At 41.3% G+C, this 18181-nt stretch overlaps 1 protein-coding gene across 1 annotated transcript in view; it reads left to right on the top strand.

Annotated features, from left to right (window-relative positions):
* PSMB2 (proteasome 20S subunit beta 2) overlaps positions 1-15160 on the top strand; it is a 34462-nt gene extending 19302 nt beyond the window's left edge. The window contains exons 4-6 of the mRNA XM_004001790.5: positions 11244-11406; positions 12865-12914; positions 14926-15160. Of these exons, the coding sequence (XP_004001839.1) occupies positions 11244-11406; positions 12865-12914; positions 14926-15033 (321 nt within the window). The 3' untranslated portion in view covers positions 15034-15160. The remainder of the gene's footprint in view (positions 1-11243; positions 11407-12864; positions 12915-14925) is intronic.
* The last annotated feature ends 3021 nt before the right edge of the window (positions 15161-18181 follow it).

The following is an 18181-nucleotide window of genomic DNA, read 5'->3' as shown; positions in this document are numbered from 1 at the left end:
GTATCTTTCCAATTCCTGTTATCTCAGTTCCTCTCTGCTTTCTACTGAAATCACCTGCTTCACTAAGTATGCATGTCCCATATTCCCCAGTACCCAAGTATTCCCCGTTCCTTTGTGTCTTTACCTTCACAAATGCTGTTTCCTCCATCTGAAATCTTTGCTACTCCAGTCTGTCTTGTCAGCTCCTTCCAGATCCAGGTTTCTATCCTCATCACCGAGCATAATGCTTCTCACATAATAAGTGCTCAGTAATACTTATTGAATTTATAATATATTCACATTCCACATGCAAAAGTGAAGTTGGTTAGGGCATTCCCTCCTTTCATAATTATTCTGTGCAGCCTCAGAGAATTCTCTCAGGATTTAGTTGAAGCCTTTTATAAACTCTGTATGGTTTTACTTAAAGTGTAGTCACCCCTGTTATTAGAAAGAAGAGACTGATGGTTTTCCTTAAAAGAGATTCTTGTCAAAGAGGATTAAAGTCAAGGTGCAAGTGATTCTGTATTGCTTAGGCGTCACGGATAAGGAGTTCTTCCTCAGCTCCAGTACTATCCCCATCCATAATCTTTTAGAGCTGGGAAAGCTACTTGGTCACAAGAACAGCTGGAAGCTGCTAAAATCTTTTAGATTTTCTAGAAGTGTTTGAAGTAGTGAACATTGCAATTCCAGTATACATATAAAGTCTTTCTTTAATTAAAGTGGCAAAATTAACATTGAAATTTTAAAGTTATACCACCTAATCTAGCCAAAGCAGATAGCTGATAAAATCTGTTGGTTATTGGAAACAAGCTCCTGATTCAGAGTTCAGAGCACCAGCGTAAGAAAATAACAATGGATCCATTTTATTTACTAACAAAGTTGAAAAACTGAGCATTGGCAAAGCAGTTAAGGTGTTAGCATGTATTTATATTTATTTAGTATATCTTGCATAGTTGTAGACCCTTTAGAGAAGTCATACTGGTCTGACATTAAACCTGTCCTTTTAAAACTTAAAATATTATTGGTCATATAAGAGGTAATACATGAAACAGAGAACAATAGATGCTGGTATGCAAAACAGTACATTCTGAACTTTTTGAGTGTGAAACTGACATTTACATATTGAATCATATTTTCACACTAATTTCCATTTTGTGGAGGCAGCATCGTTTCCTAGAAAAGCACACAAGACTTGAGATTAGAAAGCCTGAATTCTGGTCCTGACTCTAATTAGCTGTATAATTTAGAGTAAGTCACTGTCCCCTCTTTGAACCCGAGTCCCCACATTTATGGGAGGGACATTGGATAAACTAGATGAGCTCTTAGATCCCTTCTAACTGTAAACTGCACTTTTGTGAAATATTCTTGGTGCCAAAGATGTAATTTTAGGCAGCTTTGACAAGTGACTGGACTAAATGAGATAGCAGGCACTGTTCCCTTCAAAGCCCAGTCTCTGTTTGGAAGCTGCTTTATTGAAACACTGGCATCATTAGCCAAATCCCTTGTCCCGGTGGTGGTTCTGCCTCTCCTACCAAAGTACTGGCCCACGAGGAATGGAAGTATACTTCACATGCCGTTAGTTCCAAGGTGTGCCGCACATTGCAAAGGAAACTGCATCGTTCTCCAAGGTACCTCACTTGGAGCGACGTCGTCCTGTTCAATTAGAGGTGGGAAACGCTGGCCTGGCTCCAAACGAAGACTGTCAGTTCCTCTCCTTTTCTGTGTCCACGCTCGGCAGGATGCTTCCTCACGCCCACCTCTCTCCCCCTTGCTGTGACTTTGGCTTCCGCCAGATGTCACACCGCTGCTTGTCACCGCCCAGACTCTCGTTGCTGATTTTGTTGTTTCAATGTATTTATCACAACTGTTCTCTTTAGCTGTAAAATTTATGGAATTTCACACTCTTCTTAATCACTACAGTGTTTCTTTTTCATGAGAGAGGGAATATACAAGGAGTTGTATGCACAAGAGTTAGAGGGAAATGCTCCAAGAGTTAGAAGGAAAGTTTGCATGTGTGTGCCATGTATACCTCCCACTTTCAAACGTACAAGGGAATTGAGCTCAGAGGTACAAAGTGAAACTGAACTCAGTTCTGCAGGGCTCACAGGTACTTAGGAAGTCCATTTCAATCCCAAGGAGAGGGACATAAGAGATGTGCTTATTGGCTAATTCCCCTGGCTTTAATTGTATTCCTTTTAGCAACAGAAAACGGTGGGTAATTTTCTTAGCATTCTGTGGTACTTGTTTTTTTGAGCTGCGCTGTGTCACTTGTGGGATCTTAGTATCCTGACCAAGGATTGAACCCAAGTCCTCAGCAGTGAAAGCTTGGAGTCTTAACCACTAGACCACCAGGGAATTCGCTGGTACATCTTCTTGATCTTATTATTATCTAGTTAGATCTGTTAATAATGCGATCAAATCCTAAAAGCGGTGGTGGTGATGACGGTGTTATAGACCATCTGTGTTATTACTGTGTAACAGCAGTCACTCAGTAGTGTTTGACCATTTATGACCCCATGGACTGCACCACACCAGGCTTCCCTGTCCTTTGCCGTCTCCCGGAGCTTGCTCAAACTCATGTCTATTGAGTTGGTGATGCCATCCAACCATCACATCCTCTGTCGTCTCCTTCTCCTTCTGCCTTCAGTCTTGCCCAGCATCAGGGTCTTTTCTAATGAGTCAGCACTTCGCATCAGATGGCCAAAGTATTGGAGCATCAGCTTCAGCGTTAGAACTTCCAGTGAATATTCAGGCTTGATTTCCTTTAGGATTGACTGGTTTGATCTCTTGCAGTTTAAGGGACTCTCAAGAATCTTCTCCAGCACCACAGTTCAAAATCATCAATTCTGATGTGTTCAGCCTTTTTTATTGTCCAGCTCTCAAATTTGTACATGACTACTGGAAAAACCATAGCTTTTACAAGACGGGCCTTTGTAGGCAGAGTTATGTCTGCTTTTTTTAATACACTGTCTAGGTTTGTCATTACTTTTATTCCAAGGCGCAAGTGTCTTCATTTCATGGCTATAGTCACCTTCCACAGTGATTTTGGAGCCCAAGAAAATAAAGTCTGTCACCATTTCCGCTGTTTCCCCATCTATTTGCCATGAAGTGATGGGACCAGATGCCATTTTCTTAGTTTTTTGAATGTTGAGTTTTAAGCCAACTTTTTCACTCTCCTCTTTCATCTTCATCAAGAGACTCTTTAATTCCTCTAGTTAAAGCACATTACATTTGTTTACTTAAACCTTGCCATAACCTTATAATGATAGATACTCTTATTATCCCTAATTGTATAGATGAGGAAATCTCAAAATGACTTAAAGATTTCCATTTAAAAAATAAGCTTATATCCTGTATTTTTTTAAGGTGGGAAAAGATATCAATTTATCGGTTTTGTTTTTTTCTTTCCCTGCTTATAAAAAGAGGCAAAATTTTGGTTGTACTTTATTTTAGAAACTAAAGTTCATTTTGAGTTCCAGGGTGGTTCATTTAAATTTGAGTGTGTCAGTTAGATGCAAGTTCATTTTTTAACTTTTAAAAAGTATCTGTTTGCTTAGCGTCAGGTCTTGGTTGCAGCACGTGGGATCTTCATTGTGTCATGCTTGGATCTTTCATTGCGGCACATGGCTCAGTAGTTCTGGTGCCTGAGCTTAGTTGCTCCACAGTATGTGGGATCTTAGTCCCCTGACCAGGGATCAAACCTGTGTCCCCTCCATTGCAAGGCAGGTTCTTAACTGCTGGACCACCAGAGAAGTCCTTGAATACAACTTTAAACCTAAACATGTTGGCATTTGCCCTGCAAACTGTTGCTGGTGATCCTTGTGGTCATTGGACAGTGTCTCAGCTAAATGTTTATTTTTTTATTTTTATTTTTTTATTTTATTTTACTTTACAGTACTGTATTGGTTTTGCCATACATTGACATGAATCCAGCACGGGTGTACATGCGTTCCCAAACATGAACCCCCCTCCCACCTCCCTCCCCATAACATCTCTCTGGGTCATCACCGTGCACCAGCCCCAAGCATTCAAGTAAATGTTTAGATTAGTTTATTGGTCACTTGGATGTTTAGGTTAGTTAAGAATTATGTGTAATATTTAATGCTAGCCTTTGCTGTGGAAGATGCCTAGAGATAGAAGATACTGTTCCCTCCGTTGGGGACTTCATAACTTTGCTTATTACCTAGACTTGCTACCTAAATAATTAGAATAGTGGAGGCAACCAAAGACTTAGATTATGTCGTGCACGGGATAAAGATTACCTTGTTAAAGACAGAGGATTCCTGGCAGTTTTATCCTGATTGATTAGTGTTGCCATTTCTTCAGGATAATTGGCAATTGTTCACATGTAATACTGATCATGGGAAAGACGGGAACTGATGAAAAGGTAGACAGAAAGTGAGGCTTACCACTCAGAATGGACATATCTGTAAGGGTAGAAATAGTATGAAGGTACTTAATAAGTGGTAATTTGCTCTCTCTCCAAATCTGGATGTAGGGATTGTTGTTTTTGTTTTTTCAGGCTTCCGGAAAAATGTCTCTATGCCTGTATCAATTTCAAGATAGGTTAGGGTGTGTGTACTGTGAAGCAGATATGCTCGAAGTGTCAATGCTTGTGAATGTTTGTGACAGTGAATACTATCACCTTAGGGCTCCTGCCAAGAGTCCAGGACGGAGAGAGGAGGAAGCTATCATACATTTCTACCATGTGTCAGGCAGTGTGCTGGGCACTTTTATAAAAAGCCCACCATATCCCTTTAGGAAGATGTATATGGGCTATTTATTTCTTTTCCTTTAAATTTTTATTTTCCTTTAACAATTAAAAAAAATTACTAAGGTATAGTTCATTTATAGTGTTTCGGGTGTATAGCGGAGTGAATCAGTTATACATATATATATCCTTTTTCAGACTCTTTCCACTACAGGTTACTATAAGATACTGAATATAGTTTCCTGTGCCATACAGTAGGTCTTTGTTGTTTATCTATTTTACATACAATGGTCTATATCTGTTAATCCCAAATTCCAAATATATCCTCCCTCCTTCCTTTTTGGTAACCAAAAGTTTCTTGTATATGTCTGTGGATCTGTTTCAGTTTTGTAAGCTCATTTGCATTTTTTTAGAGTCCACATACCTGTGACACTTGGCGTTTTCTGTCTGACTGACTTCACTTAGTATGCTAATCCCTGGGTCCATCCGTGTTGCTGCAGATGGCCTTATTGCATTCTTTTATGGCCTATTAGTTACCAGTTGCGTATGTGTGAATACGTGTACCACATCTTCTTTACCCGGTCATCTGTTGAGGGACACTTAGTTTGCTTCCATATCTGGCTATTGTAAACAGGCCTGCTATGATCTTTGGGGTGCATGTGTCTTTTCAAGTTAGAGCTTTATTCAACTGTATGCCCAGGAGTGGGGTTGCTGGATCATATGGTAGCTCTGTTTTTAGTTTTTTATGGACCCTTCCTACTGTTCTCCATAATCACTGCACCAGTTTACATTCCCACCAATAGTGTGGGAGGGTTCCTTTTCCTATTATTTTGATCCTGCAGCACAGCATGTGGGCTGTTAGTTCCTTGGCCAGGGATTAAACCCATGTCCCCTGCATTGGAAGAACAGAGAGAGTCTTAATCACTGGACTGCCAAGGAAGTCCCTATTTATAGGTTTTTTAAATGATGGCCATTCAGACTGATAAGAGGTGGTACCTTATTATAGTTTTGATTTGCATTTCTCTAATAATTAGTAATGTTGAGCATTTCTTCATGTGCTTTTTGGCTACCTGTATGTCTTTGGAGAAATGTCTAGATCTGCCCATTTTTTGTTGAGCTGTGTGAGCTGTTTGTGTATTTTGGAAATTAATCCCCTCTTGGTTGCATCTTCTTTTTAAAAAAATGCTGTGCGTTTATTTATTTTTGGCTGTGCTGGGTCTTTGTTGCTGTGTGCGGGCTTTCTCTTGTTGTGGTGCATGGGCTTCTCATTGCGGTGGCTTCTCTTGTGGAGCATGGCCTCTAGGGTGTGTGGGCTTCAGTACCTGTGGCTCCCAGGCTCCAGAGCACAGACTCAGTAGTTGTGGCGCATGGGCTTAGTTGCTCCTCAGCATGTGGGATCTCCCTGGACCAGGGATCAAACTCATGGCTTCCGCATTGGCAAATGGATTCTTTACCCCTGAGCCAGCAGTGTAGCCCCCTGGTTACATCTTCGGCAAATATCTTCTCCCATTCCACAAACTCTCTTCATTTTGCTTATGGTTTCCTTTGCTGTCTAGAAGCTTTTAAGTTTAATTAGGTCCCATTTGTTTATTTTAGTTTTTGTTTCCTTTACTCTAGAAGATGGATCCAAAAAGATAGTGCTGCAAGTTATGTCAGAATGTCCTGGGTCTTACATTTAGCTCTGTAATCTATTTTGAGTTTATTTTTGTAAATGGTATTGGAGAATGTTCTAATTTCATTCTTTTACATATAGCTGTCCAGTTTTCCCAGCACTACTTGTTGAAACGACTATCTTTTCTCCATTGTATATTCTTCCCTCCTTTGTCGTAGGTTAGTTGACCATATGTGCATTGGTTTATTTCTGGGCTTTCTCTTCTGTTCCATTAATTTGTGTGTCTATTCTTGTGTCAGTACCACACTGTTCTGATTGCTGTAGCTTTGTAATATAGTCTTAAGTCAGTGTGATTCCTCCAGCTGCATTCTTCTTTGTCAAGATTGTTTTGGCTGTTTAGGGTATATTTGACTATATGAGGAATTTATCTTGTATCTCATTTGCTAGGAGTGGATGGTCTTCTCTTGAGTGCTTGCCTTGTTTTTTCCATGGACACTGTGAACTTCATAAGTGACTATTTTCCCTAGTAATTATTTTAGCATTGATTGAGCCTTTACTAGGTTTCGGGCACTGTGCTTATTTTGCATGCATTATTTCTGTGAATGTTCACTGCAGTCTTTTTGTAGTAGGTAGCCCATGTTTGCAGTGAAGACACTTTCAGAGACATTAGGTTACTTACTTTTCTAAAGCCACATGTCTAATAATAAAGCTGGATTTCAAACTCAGGCCTAACTCTGTAGTGTAACCCATCTGTTTCTTCCTGACATGAGATGTTTATTTAAGCTATTGCTCTCCCCTTTATTTAATTTTAAATGCCTATAGTACAGTTTTTTTCTTTACTTAGCAACCTGTGTCTAAAGGAAAGTAGAAAGAGAAGGACCCAGGAACCTAGGAAAAAAATAGCAGTATATATGTAATTATAGTGATACTGGCATCAACTTAAACTTGAGCCAGTTCTCAGAAGTAGGACCTGTCACTTTCTGATATTTGTGTAGAGATTTTCTTCATCTTTCTTCTTGTGATTCTACACATTAGTCACCTATGTATGGAAAAATATATAAGGCTTTTTGGTATGATTGTTATTCACTCAGCAAATATTTATTGAATATGTACTATATGCTTATACATCATTGAACAAGCCAGACAGAGTCCTGCCTTCATGGAGTTTGTAATTGGTATAAATATTTGAATGGGTGGGTTGTGTCTTACACCTACTATGTATTTCCATAAATACACCACAGTCACACATGTATATGCCGTAGGAATTTCACAAAATTGAACGGCTTGCAATTTGTCTTATTCCAGGAAAACACTGTTGCATCAAGAATATGAGAAAATGTAAGAATCAAGAAACCCATCAGTATGGCTTTGTCACTTTGAATGCCATGATTCTTAGAGGAGTAAGGGAGTAGCAGTATATAAGATCTTATTTGAAATTAAAAAAAAAAAAAGCAAAAACTCATGTGAGCCAGAAATCTTTGATGGAGCATTGTCAGAAGAATTTCAGAAACTGCAAGTTGTTACACAGATGTAATGATTTAATTAGTCTAGATAACACCATTTATTTATGCTTAAGCATCTCACACATGCAAAAGTTGGTAATTCAAAGTCACACAATAATTTGTGAGTTGTCTTCTATACCACGTGTTACAGCTTCTGAATACCAACTTTGATGAGCCTGTGTGTCAGATGCTTAAGCATAAATAAATGATATTATATAGACCAATTAAGCAATACAGTTTGTTTCTGGAATTCTTGTGACATCTTCACATAAAAATTTTGTAGTGGCTTTTACAGATCACATTAATTGTTTTAAACACAGTTTAATCTCAGTGTGGACAAGATCCTCATTGGAGAGAGCATATATGGTTTCTGCTGGTTAGGTCTCTTTAGATATCTGGGTGGATTCTTAATATACAACTGGATAAAATAGCCATAAAAGGAATGTCCTCTAGTAAATGGAGAAGGTTTGTTATCCTCTTAGCAAAAAGATGAGCTTATTTTGTGATAGGTAAGTAACTACATTATTAAATCTCTTGGGGAAGGAAACCAGTTCGGATCTCCTTGCTGTATCTCTCTCTTTTTTTGCTTTTCGTTTTAATTTATTTATTTGGCTGCATTGGGTCTTAGTCATGGCACATGGGGTCTTCGCTGTGGCGAGTGGGCTCAGTAGTTGCCCTGTGGCATGTGGGATATAGTTCTCTGACCAGGGATTGAACCTTCGTCCCCTGCATTGGAAGGTGGATTCTTAACCACTGGACTACCAGGAAAGTACCTCTTTTTTGCTTTTCTAATTTTAACTATAAAAACACCATGGTATTCTTTGTCTCCCTGATGTTGTATTAGTGTTGTCATAGTGTTTTAAAAATACTGTTATATTTATTTTTATTTTTAGGTAATTCAGACAGTTTTGTTGTTGTTTAAAGTGGTAAGCTATCAAAAAGGAGATTGGGATATAGCTAATACACTAAGAATTTAGGTCACATTTTTTTCTTCCAGAGTTTGGGATGTCTCACCTCTATTATTTTTTTCTCACCATATTTCCTAGAAAATAGAAGGGGGAAGGATTAATTAACCTAGTTTTACACATAAGGAAGTATGTTCTTAGAGGTTAAGTGTCTTGCTTAAGGTCAGACTTATTAAGAATGTAGTCACAGAATATGGCAGAGAATTCCAGAGACTACTGGCAGAGGTTAGCATGATACTTACTGGGAAATGTAATAGGCAGTTAATTATTGTCTCAAAAGACTTAACTATTACTGGTTATTTCTTACTCCTCTGAGACTATTCACCGTTTTATCCGCAAGGCAGAAACTTGTTTGCAGGTTAGAGCTACTCTGTAATCTTTGGGAAATACTGCTTAGCACAGCTGGCTTGGAATTCCAAGTGTATAATGTTTTCATGTGTATAGTCTAACATGAGTTAGACTGTTTCTTCAAGCTGCCAAGTACCCATGCTGATCAGTGTTCAAAGAATACAAAACATCACTTTTAAGACCATTAGCTGTAATTACTTTATGCCCCATTATATGATGCATAAATGTATTTAGTTTCATTTAATGTCCTTTTGATTGAATTTGTAAGTTTAGGAATGGGCACCTAAGAGTGGGCAAGGCCTGCTCACTATCCACTGAGGCAAGGGCAAGAGGGAAAATGTACTTTGCAGAGAAAAAGGAAGTCATTTTTCATGGAAGTCACACCACGGATGCCTGGGAACACAGACAGTCTGAACTAACATGGTAAATGGCCCACCTGGTGTAGAAAAATAATCATCCATTTAGAGACGAAGATCTGTAGAAACTTACCTCGTTAAACTTGCAGGTAATACAAAAAAAGGATATCTATAAAATAGGTTATTATAATTACTTTTGTCTCATTGATAAAAATTACCTCTTAGTTATCTTAGCACAGCCTTGTTATATTAGAAAAATAATTAGCATTTCACCTAAATCTACAGTTCTAGAGTTACCACATTTCTTTGAACTTAGGAACTTCCATTATTACTGTCTGCATTAAAAGTGTAATGACTTGGGAATTCCCTGGTGGTCCAGTGGTTAGGACTTTGCCCTATCACAGCTTAGGGTGTGGGGTTCAGTCCCTGATCAGGGAGCTAAGATCCTGCAACTGTGTGGCGCGGCCAAAAAAAGATTAGTGATTTGATTTAAATATTTGAGACCTTCTACGCTTCCCTACCCCAAGACTTGTTTCTTTCTCTTTCTTTTATTCTTTTTTTGTAGTTGATACACAGTATTGTATTAATTCCAGATATACAGCAGAATGATTCTGTTTTATATATATACTTTTTTCAGATTATTTTCCATCATAGGTTATTATAAGATTTTGAATATGGTTCCCTATGCTATATAGTAAATCCTGTTACTTGCCTATTTTATGTATAGTAGTTTGTTGCTGTTAATCCCACGGTCCTAATTTATAACCCTCCTCCCTTTCCCTTTTTGTAACCATACATATATTTTCTATGTCTTTGAGTTAGTTTCTGTTTTGTGTGTAGATTCACTTGTATTATTTCTGGATTTCACATTTAAGTGATAGCATATAATGTTGTTTTTCTCTGACTTACTTCACTGTGTATGATGTTATCTAGGTCCATCCATGTTGCTGCAGATGGCAGCAGTTTATTCTTTCTATGGCTGAATGATATTCCCTGCATGTATGTACCACATCTGCTTAAGCCAGCCACCTGCTGGTGGGCACTTGGGTTGTTTCCATGTCTTGGCTGTTGAAAATAGTGGTGCTATGAACATTGGGGTGCATGTATTGAATTAGGGTTTTTGTTTTTTCTTGGGCATATACTCAGGAGTAGAACAGAAGGATCATATGGTAGCTCTGTTTTTAGTTTTTAAAGGAATTTCCGTATTGTTTTCTATAGAGGCTGCACCGGTTTACATTCCCAGCAACAATGTAGGCCTTTCCTTCACACCCTCTCCAGGATTTATTAAATGTAGCCCAAGACTTAGTTTCTTAATAGTGAGACATACAGTTTACTATTTGAGATTGTGGTCCAAATGCCCGTACTGAGCCTTTTTATTTTGGATGGTGTGGTTGGTGCTATAGCTTTCTTTAGCCTGTGGCCTGACACTCTCAGAATAGTGTGTTTTGGTTTCAGCTATTAGGAACAACACAAAAACACCTATGCTTTGCCTCTGAAATGCTTTTATAACAGATTGTGGTCCATGAGCTTTAAGAAGCAACTTTTTCAAATACCTCAAAGTGGTCCAAATGGTCTTTTGTTCAGAGAAAACAAGCTGGCCTCCTTTTACCTGTGACCACACTCTGGGTCCTTTAGATTTCTCTGAGTCTTTTCTTTCATCATCATTTACTCAGCTGCTGCTGTTATTCACCAACAGTTGGAATGTCCCTGTTTCCATGAGAGATGTTGGTGTTACTGCTTTGACCATCACGTTAATGTCTTTCTTTGCAGACCCCGTATCATGTCAACCTCCTCCTGGCCGGCTATGATGAGCACGAGGGTCCAGCGCTCTACTATATGGACTACCTGGCAGCCTTGGCAAAAGCCCCTTTTGCAGCCCACGGCTATGGTGCCTTCCTGACTCTCAGTATCCTGGACCGATATTACACGCCAAGTAAGTTTCCGCTCTCTAAGCTGGGAACAGTAGCAAAGCCCTGTCCTCAACTGCTTCCTGGCTTTATGTACAACCCCTTGGAGTTGGGTGGCCAAAGAAGGTGCCCTCAGGAAGCTTTTTTCTGTAGGTCGTTAGGGTTATGGAAAAGCTGATCCAAGTCCCTCTTCCACCAGGTAAAATGAGGTATTGCATATGTCCAGAGCTGGGTTTTGTTTTGAAGGGGGGTTGGAATAATGACTAAAACTATAATTCTTTGGTTATAGAAGTTCATGTTTTGCACTCATTTTGCCGCTACTTAGGAGCTCATTAGCTTCTCAGGTGTAGAGAATGCAAGTAAACCAAGTGGTTTGGGTATGTTTGTTTGGAGCTTGTGATGATGAACAGGACTCCAGCATGACAACTGAGGGTTTCTTTTCTTAAATGTCAAAGCTTTTTAAGGCCACAACCTGTATTCTTATCACATAATAGCGGCCCTCTTCTATATGAGAAAACTGGCTCTCTACTTGTCCGTGAACCGTCCACTTGGCAAACCTCTAGGCATGGGGGTGCTTCTGTGTTAAGTTCTATTTTCTGACCCCAACCCCAACCTCAGCTTCAGCCATGTGAGCAGTAGGCACTCGGGATTCACAGCTTTTGCACGCTGTAGATGCAGCACAGATAACCAGTTTTCGCCTTACATTCCGCTCTTCCCTGTTAGTGTAGTAAGAATCTGGCTGGTTCTTTCTTTTTATGGTGCTGCCCTCTCACTCAGCCTCAGCCATGCCGGAGCTCCAGGCCGCATCCTGAAAAGATTAGCCTGGCCTCCTAGTGACCATTGCTTGATTTGGCGTCTGTCAGTAATACAGTGATTTGCCCACTGAAATAACCACGAGCCACCCCTGAAGCCGAACTGCGTCATATGTCGTCCCAGTTTGCCATGCCTGTGGACAGTTCCTTTGGCTCCCATTTTACGAGAGACTCAGCCCCATCCTATGAATTCTGTTTCTATTGTTAAACTGGGGCCCAGCTGGCAAAGTGAGGCTGACACACTGGCCCTGCCCTCCCTTTCCCTGATTTGCAGCTGGCCAGGGCAGATGGAGCTGATTTAAGCCCTGGTCTAAAGGAGGGCTGGGGGTTGTTGAGGTGGGGGATGGGCTATAAAGGAGAGGCCGGCCGCTGGACTTCTCTGGAGGCAAGCACTGGCCATGGGAGGCAGATTCCGTCACGCTTACCCTTCTCTGTAGCAAATCAATTTTCAATGGCTTGTGGCTGCCTGAGCACTGGGCCTGGGACACTCAACTGCATATAGAGAAAGTTTGTTGTACATCAGAAGCCTTGGCTTTTTTTTTTTTTTTTTTTGCCTTATCTGTTTGTGTGTCATGTTGACCTGAGAAAGTTTGAAAACTATTTCAGAGTTGTGGCAGAGCGTTTTACTTAGTGTCAGCACCTTGAGTGCCTGACTTCCGTGTTCTCTTTCAGCTATCTCGCGTGAGAAGGCAGTGGAGCTTCTTAGGAAATGTCTGGAGGAGGTGAGTAGCTTTCATGGGGTCCTGAAAGGAATGTTTTGTCTCTCTGTTGGCCAATATTGTTTCCCTTACCCAGTTGCATTTTTTTCTGATCCTTGCCAGAAAGTGTAATATCCACTAACCATATGTGAAGTTCCTATCAGGGATACAGTTTGATGCATAACAAGCTGATTTTTTTTTTTTCTCCTGGGTCACCATCTCATCAATGTCAATTCTACAATCTAATTACTTTTATTTTTGGTTCTTCCAGACTAGTAATTCTCAAATTCTAGCATGTGTAAGAATCATCTGGGGAACTTGTTTCTTTAAAAAAGGCACATTCATGCTTTCCACCTCACCTTAATTCTGAATTAGTTGTCCTGGTGTAGCTCTTGAGACTGTCTTGGCCAGCAGTCCCAGGTGATTTTGCTGCAGGTGGTAACGGGGGTGGCGGGCAGGGGGGCCGTACTTTAAGAACTGTTGTGCTGGATTTTAGACCTGCTCCATTTTTATGCTACCTGGGGTTGCCATAAAGTCTGCTTCCTTAACAGTACGGGAGTCTGGGAGGGAAAGCCACCCCTGGGAATTCAGGAGGCCACAGAAGGTAACGAGCAGGCTTTGGGCAGATGGAGAGAGTAGCCTTAAGTTTATGAGGCTAGGAACATGGGCCCTTCCTCTTCCAATACTTCTGCTAGGAGTCTGAGGCTCTGGTGTGAAAGGAGGATGAGGAGGAAAAGAAAGCAGCTCCTTTAGGCTTTTTAAGTCTTTTGTTGTTCCTACAGCCTAAGGATGAACTTGAATTTGTACTCTAGTGAGAAGGGAGTAGGAGGTGGAGAGCAGCTGGTAGCATCAGTAATGTCAGTTTGCCTCTTACACAAGCCTGTCATTTTCAGTCTGCAGGGCCCCTTCTTCCTCTTGTTTGTAAATCTCCTTTCCAAAGCAGAAACTGAGAATAAACTCATGTGCTTTTCTTAAAAATTCAGCCAGGAGGCCGTGTTAGTCCAGCAGCTCTAAGTGTTGCAAGGGTCTGCCAGGAAGAAGCCATTGGAATGTGGAATGCTTTGAGACTTTATTCCCCATGGATCCTCCACATTTCCTTATTATTATCACCTTTTCTTGATCTTGGAACTTTTTTCTGGACATAGGAGTCATCAGCCAGGGAGGACTATGGAAATGGAAGTGGTGGTTGCTGCCCAGTCCTCATCTGTAAGGGAGATGGGAAACATCAAGGGAAGGGGGGCTTGGGCCAGGGGAGGGGCACATTTTCAGGATATGTCCCTAAGGGGGCAGGTAGAGCTTTGTGCCTTCTGTCCAGGGATTAAGTGAACTGTCCAGGAGGGGTCACCCACAGAAGCAAAGGTCTCCTCCAGCTGTGCCCTTGAGTGATCTCTAGCCAGGTTGACTGGGCTGTCTGCTTTTGTGTGCATAGACCACAGGTCCTTTGGAGCAGCCTGTCAAGCAGACAGTCACATGAGAGGCCAGAGAGGTTCCTTTAGTGACAGTTCAGCTTGGATTGAAGAAGGTAGAAGTAGGGGTTGTTCCAAGAGCAGTTCTGAGACCATCCTTGCCACCAGCCTCCAGCTCTACACACAGACACACTCACGTACACCTGGTCCGTATAATATGGGTGGGTGGCTGGAGCACACTGTTGGACCTAGGAACACATGGCTTTGGTCCAGAGCTTTTCCTAGGGCAGTAGCTCCTTAGTTGGCTTCTTGCCTTGAGATATTTTGAAAGAGAAGTCTGTGTTTACCAGGCCTGATTGGTGGCAGATTGTGAGGAATAGAACATTAGAGTGTCTCATTCTTCACCAGCTGACTGACCAGAGTCAAGCTCCTGCTCACTACCTTCCAGTCAGCCTCCACTGCAATTTGGGCTTTCCTCAGTATCTTGGTACCAGCTGTCCTCAGTAGGGTACCAAGTGCCCCCAACACAAAAATCACTATCTGCTTATATGTCCAGTGCCTCGAACAGAGCCTGGACCACAGTTCTCAATAAAAATTTGTTGCCTGATTTCCTTCATGTTTCTCTGCAGCTCCAGAAACGCTTCATCCTGAATCTGCCAACCTTCAGTGTTCGAATCATTGACAGAAATGGCATCCACGACCTGGACAACATTTCCTTCCCTAAACAGGGCTCCTAACGTCATGCCCTCCCTCCCACTTGCCGGGGAACTTTTTTTGATGAGCTCCTCTATTTTTTTCTACTCTTTTGATGTCTGCTCTCCACAGATGGTTAATTCAGAATAAAGCTGACTGTGGATCGATTGAGCCCTCTGGGTTGAGTCTGAGTTTACCTAACATCGCCTCAGGAAGGGGGTGGAGGGAGTATTACCTGCGTTGGACTTCCTGTGAGGATTATCTTTCCTCCTGCCCCTTTCCTTCATTGATGCTCTGATTGTCCTTCAGCAGCTGACAGTTTGCTTGCTAAAGTCTCATCCCCCTAAAGCAGTGGTTCTTTATTGCCCCTAAGCTTAAACACTTTTTTAAATTAATTAATTTGAATAGATAATACATACATGTAGAAAAAATGCAAACAGGGCGAAAACACACAGTGAAAATGTTTCTTCCATCCCTATAATTTATTCACCTTCTTCCCTTCCCAGAGGAAACTTCAGCTACTAATTTCTTATCTAACCTTTAGAGATACATTGTTCTTGTATAAAATATATACATGCACATGTCCCTTTTAAAAAATATTTTAAAATGTTCTGCATATTGCTTTTTTCGTTGAACACTATTGGAGATGGTTTTTATATCAGTACATAGCTACCTTACTCTTACTGACAGTTGCATAATATTCCATGAAATTGGTGTACTCTTAAGTGGTTAACCAGGTATTTATTTTACTTTCTGAATAGAGAAGGAAATGGCAACCCACTCCAGTGTTCTTGCCTGGAGAATCCCAGGGACAGGGGAGCCTGGTGGGCTGCCGTCTCTGGGGTCGCACGGAGTCGGACACAACTGAAGCAGCTTAGCAGCAGCAGCAATCTAGTTTTTTGGTAATGAGTAATGTAGATATTTTTCTGTTGGTGCCACTAAAACAGTAGTTCATAACCAGATGTATGTATCAGAATCACCTGGAGGGTTTTCTTTTTTAATCTACTTGATTAGCCTGCATTCACTCCCAGATTCTAACAAGTTTGGGGCCTAGACTAGGAATATTTTTTAAAGCTTCTACTCCTTAGTCACAGTAGAGAACCGCCAATTTGAAGCTTCTTTGGAGCGGTGATCCTCAAACTACAGCATGCATCTCAACTTCCTTATAGACACAGCTTGCTGGGTCCTACTCCAGTAGTTTGAGGGGGTGGCCTGAGATTTTAGATTTCTGATATTTCTGATTGATGTGATGCTGCTGGTCTGGGAACCATACTTTGAGCACCATTTGGTCCTAGACTAAGATAAGCCCAACTTTATCCCATTCTGTGCTGCTCAGGACTTCCCTGGTGGCTCAGACAGTAAAGCGTCTGTCTACAATGCGGGAGACCCGGGTTCGATCCCTGGGTTGGGAAGATCCCCTGGAGAAGGAAATGGCAATCCACTCCAGGATGTTGCCTGGAAAATCCCATGGACAGAGGAGCCTGGTAGGCTACAGTCCATGGGGTCACAGAGTCGGACACGACTGAGCAATGTCACTTCACTTCACTTAATACCACATACAATAGGTTTTTTTTGTTTATCTGGGGTGAAATATATCATCTGTCTAAGTTACTCCCTATAGATAGCACATTTGTGTTAACAGTATTGAATTACCATCAGATTTGAATGCCATACACTTTTTAGTACACCAGTGGTAAATGCTTTGTACCACCATAAGAAGCAAGCTAATCGTTGAATAAGTGGGAGAAAGAGGTGATTCACATGACCATGCCTAGTTCGTCATTAGTTTGACACCACCCTCGCTATGCATAGGTGTGAGCTTTGGGCTAGCTTCCTGACTCTCTAAGACATCTATTTTAAAGCTCCGCAGGTGATTCTGATGCTTGCCCCAGTTGAGTGCCACTACTAAAGCGTAAGCAGTCCTGCCTCATGGTTTTCCTATCTGTAGAATAGAATTGTATGAGGATTCCATGTGCTAACGTAAAGCGTTTGGAGCAGGGCCTGGCATGTGGTAAGTGCTCCGTGAACATATGCATGCCTGCTAAGTCACTTCAGTCATGTCCACCTCCTTGCAACCCTATGGACTTCTCCAGGCCAGAATATTGGAGTGGGGTGCTTTTCCTTCTCCAGGGGATCTTCCCGACCCAAGGATCGAACCTGCGTCTCTTGTGTCTGCTGCGTCGGTAGGCAGGTTCTTTACCACTGGCGCCACCTGGGAAGTCCCAATAAGTATGGGGTCATTGGTAGACTTACCATTCTGCATCCAGGCCTCACTAAGAATGAAATCGTTCTCTGCCTTTGAATATGTGTCCACAAGGCAGTCTCATAGGGAAGGCCACCAGCCCACCCTGACCTCCAGTCTGTTTTCTCCAATCCAGATCTCTTTCTTAGGCTCAATATACACTTAATGCTAGGTATCTCACCCTCTAGTCACAGGACATCAAACTCAGCATGTCTAAAGCTGAGCCTTACCACCAGGCCCTGGCTCCCAAGTACCCAAGCCAGAAACCTATGCATCATTTATCTTTGATAGACTTATTTTGGAATAAATTTAGTTAAGAAACATTGGTTGGCACATGAGTATTAACTAAACTCCAGCCTTTATTCAGATTTCACCAGTTTTTCCACTAATGTTTTTTTTCTATTCTAGGATATGATCCAACATGCCTCATTGCATCTAGCTGGGCATCATTTTTTTTTGCCCTCTTTATTTCCTGCCTTCACAGAGTTACCAAGTTCTTGCATTTGACTTCCTAAATCTTTTAATGAATTCTCCATCTCCAGTATTTCAGTTCCCCTACCAAGGATTGAACTACGGCAGGGAAAGCCCGAAATCCTAACCCCTAAGCCTAACTCCCTTTCTCAGACTACTTTAACAGCTTCCTAGCTTCTCCCTACTTTTAATCTCCTCCCTCTCCAGTTTTTTCTCTGTACTCTAAAAACTGGATCATCCATTCCTCTACTCACTTAACACTGATGGTTTCCATTGCTTATGGAACAAAATAACTTTATTCTATTCTATTTATATTCCCTGATAGCTCAGCTGGTAAAGAATCTGCCTGCAATGCAGGAGACCCTGGTTTGATTCCTGGGTCAGGAGGATGTGCTGGAGAAGGAAAGGAAATACTACCCACTCCAGTATTCTTGGGCTTCCCTTATGGTTCAGCTGGTAAAGAATCCGCCTGCAATGTG

Source organism: Ovis aries, chromosome 1 (genome assembly GCF_016772045.2).
Source record: "Ovis aries strain OAR_USU_Benz2616 breed Rambouillet chromosome 1, ARS-UI_Ramb_v3.0, whole genome shotgun sequence".
In the NCBI taxonomy this organism is placed as follows: domain Eukaryota; kingdom Metazoa; phylum Chordata; class Mammalia; order Artiodactyla; family Bovidae; genus Ovis; species Ovis aries.
Note: the sequence above shows the minus strand (reverse complement) of the source record. Positions and strands in the feature narration are given on the sequence as shown.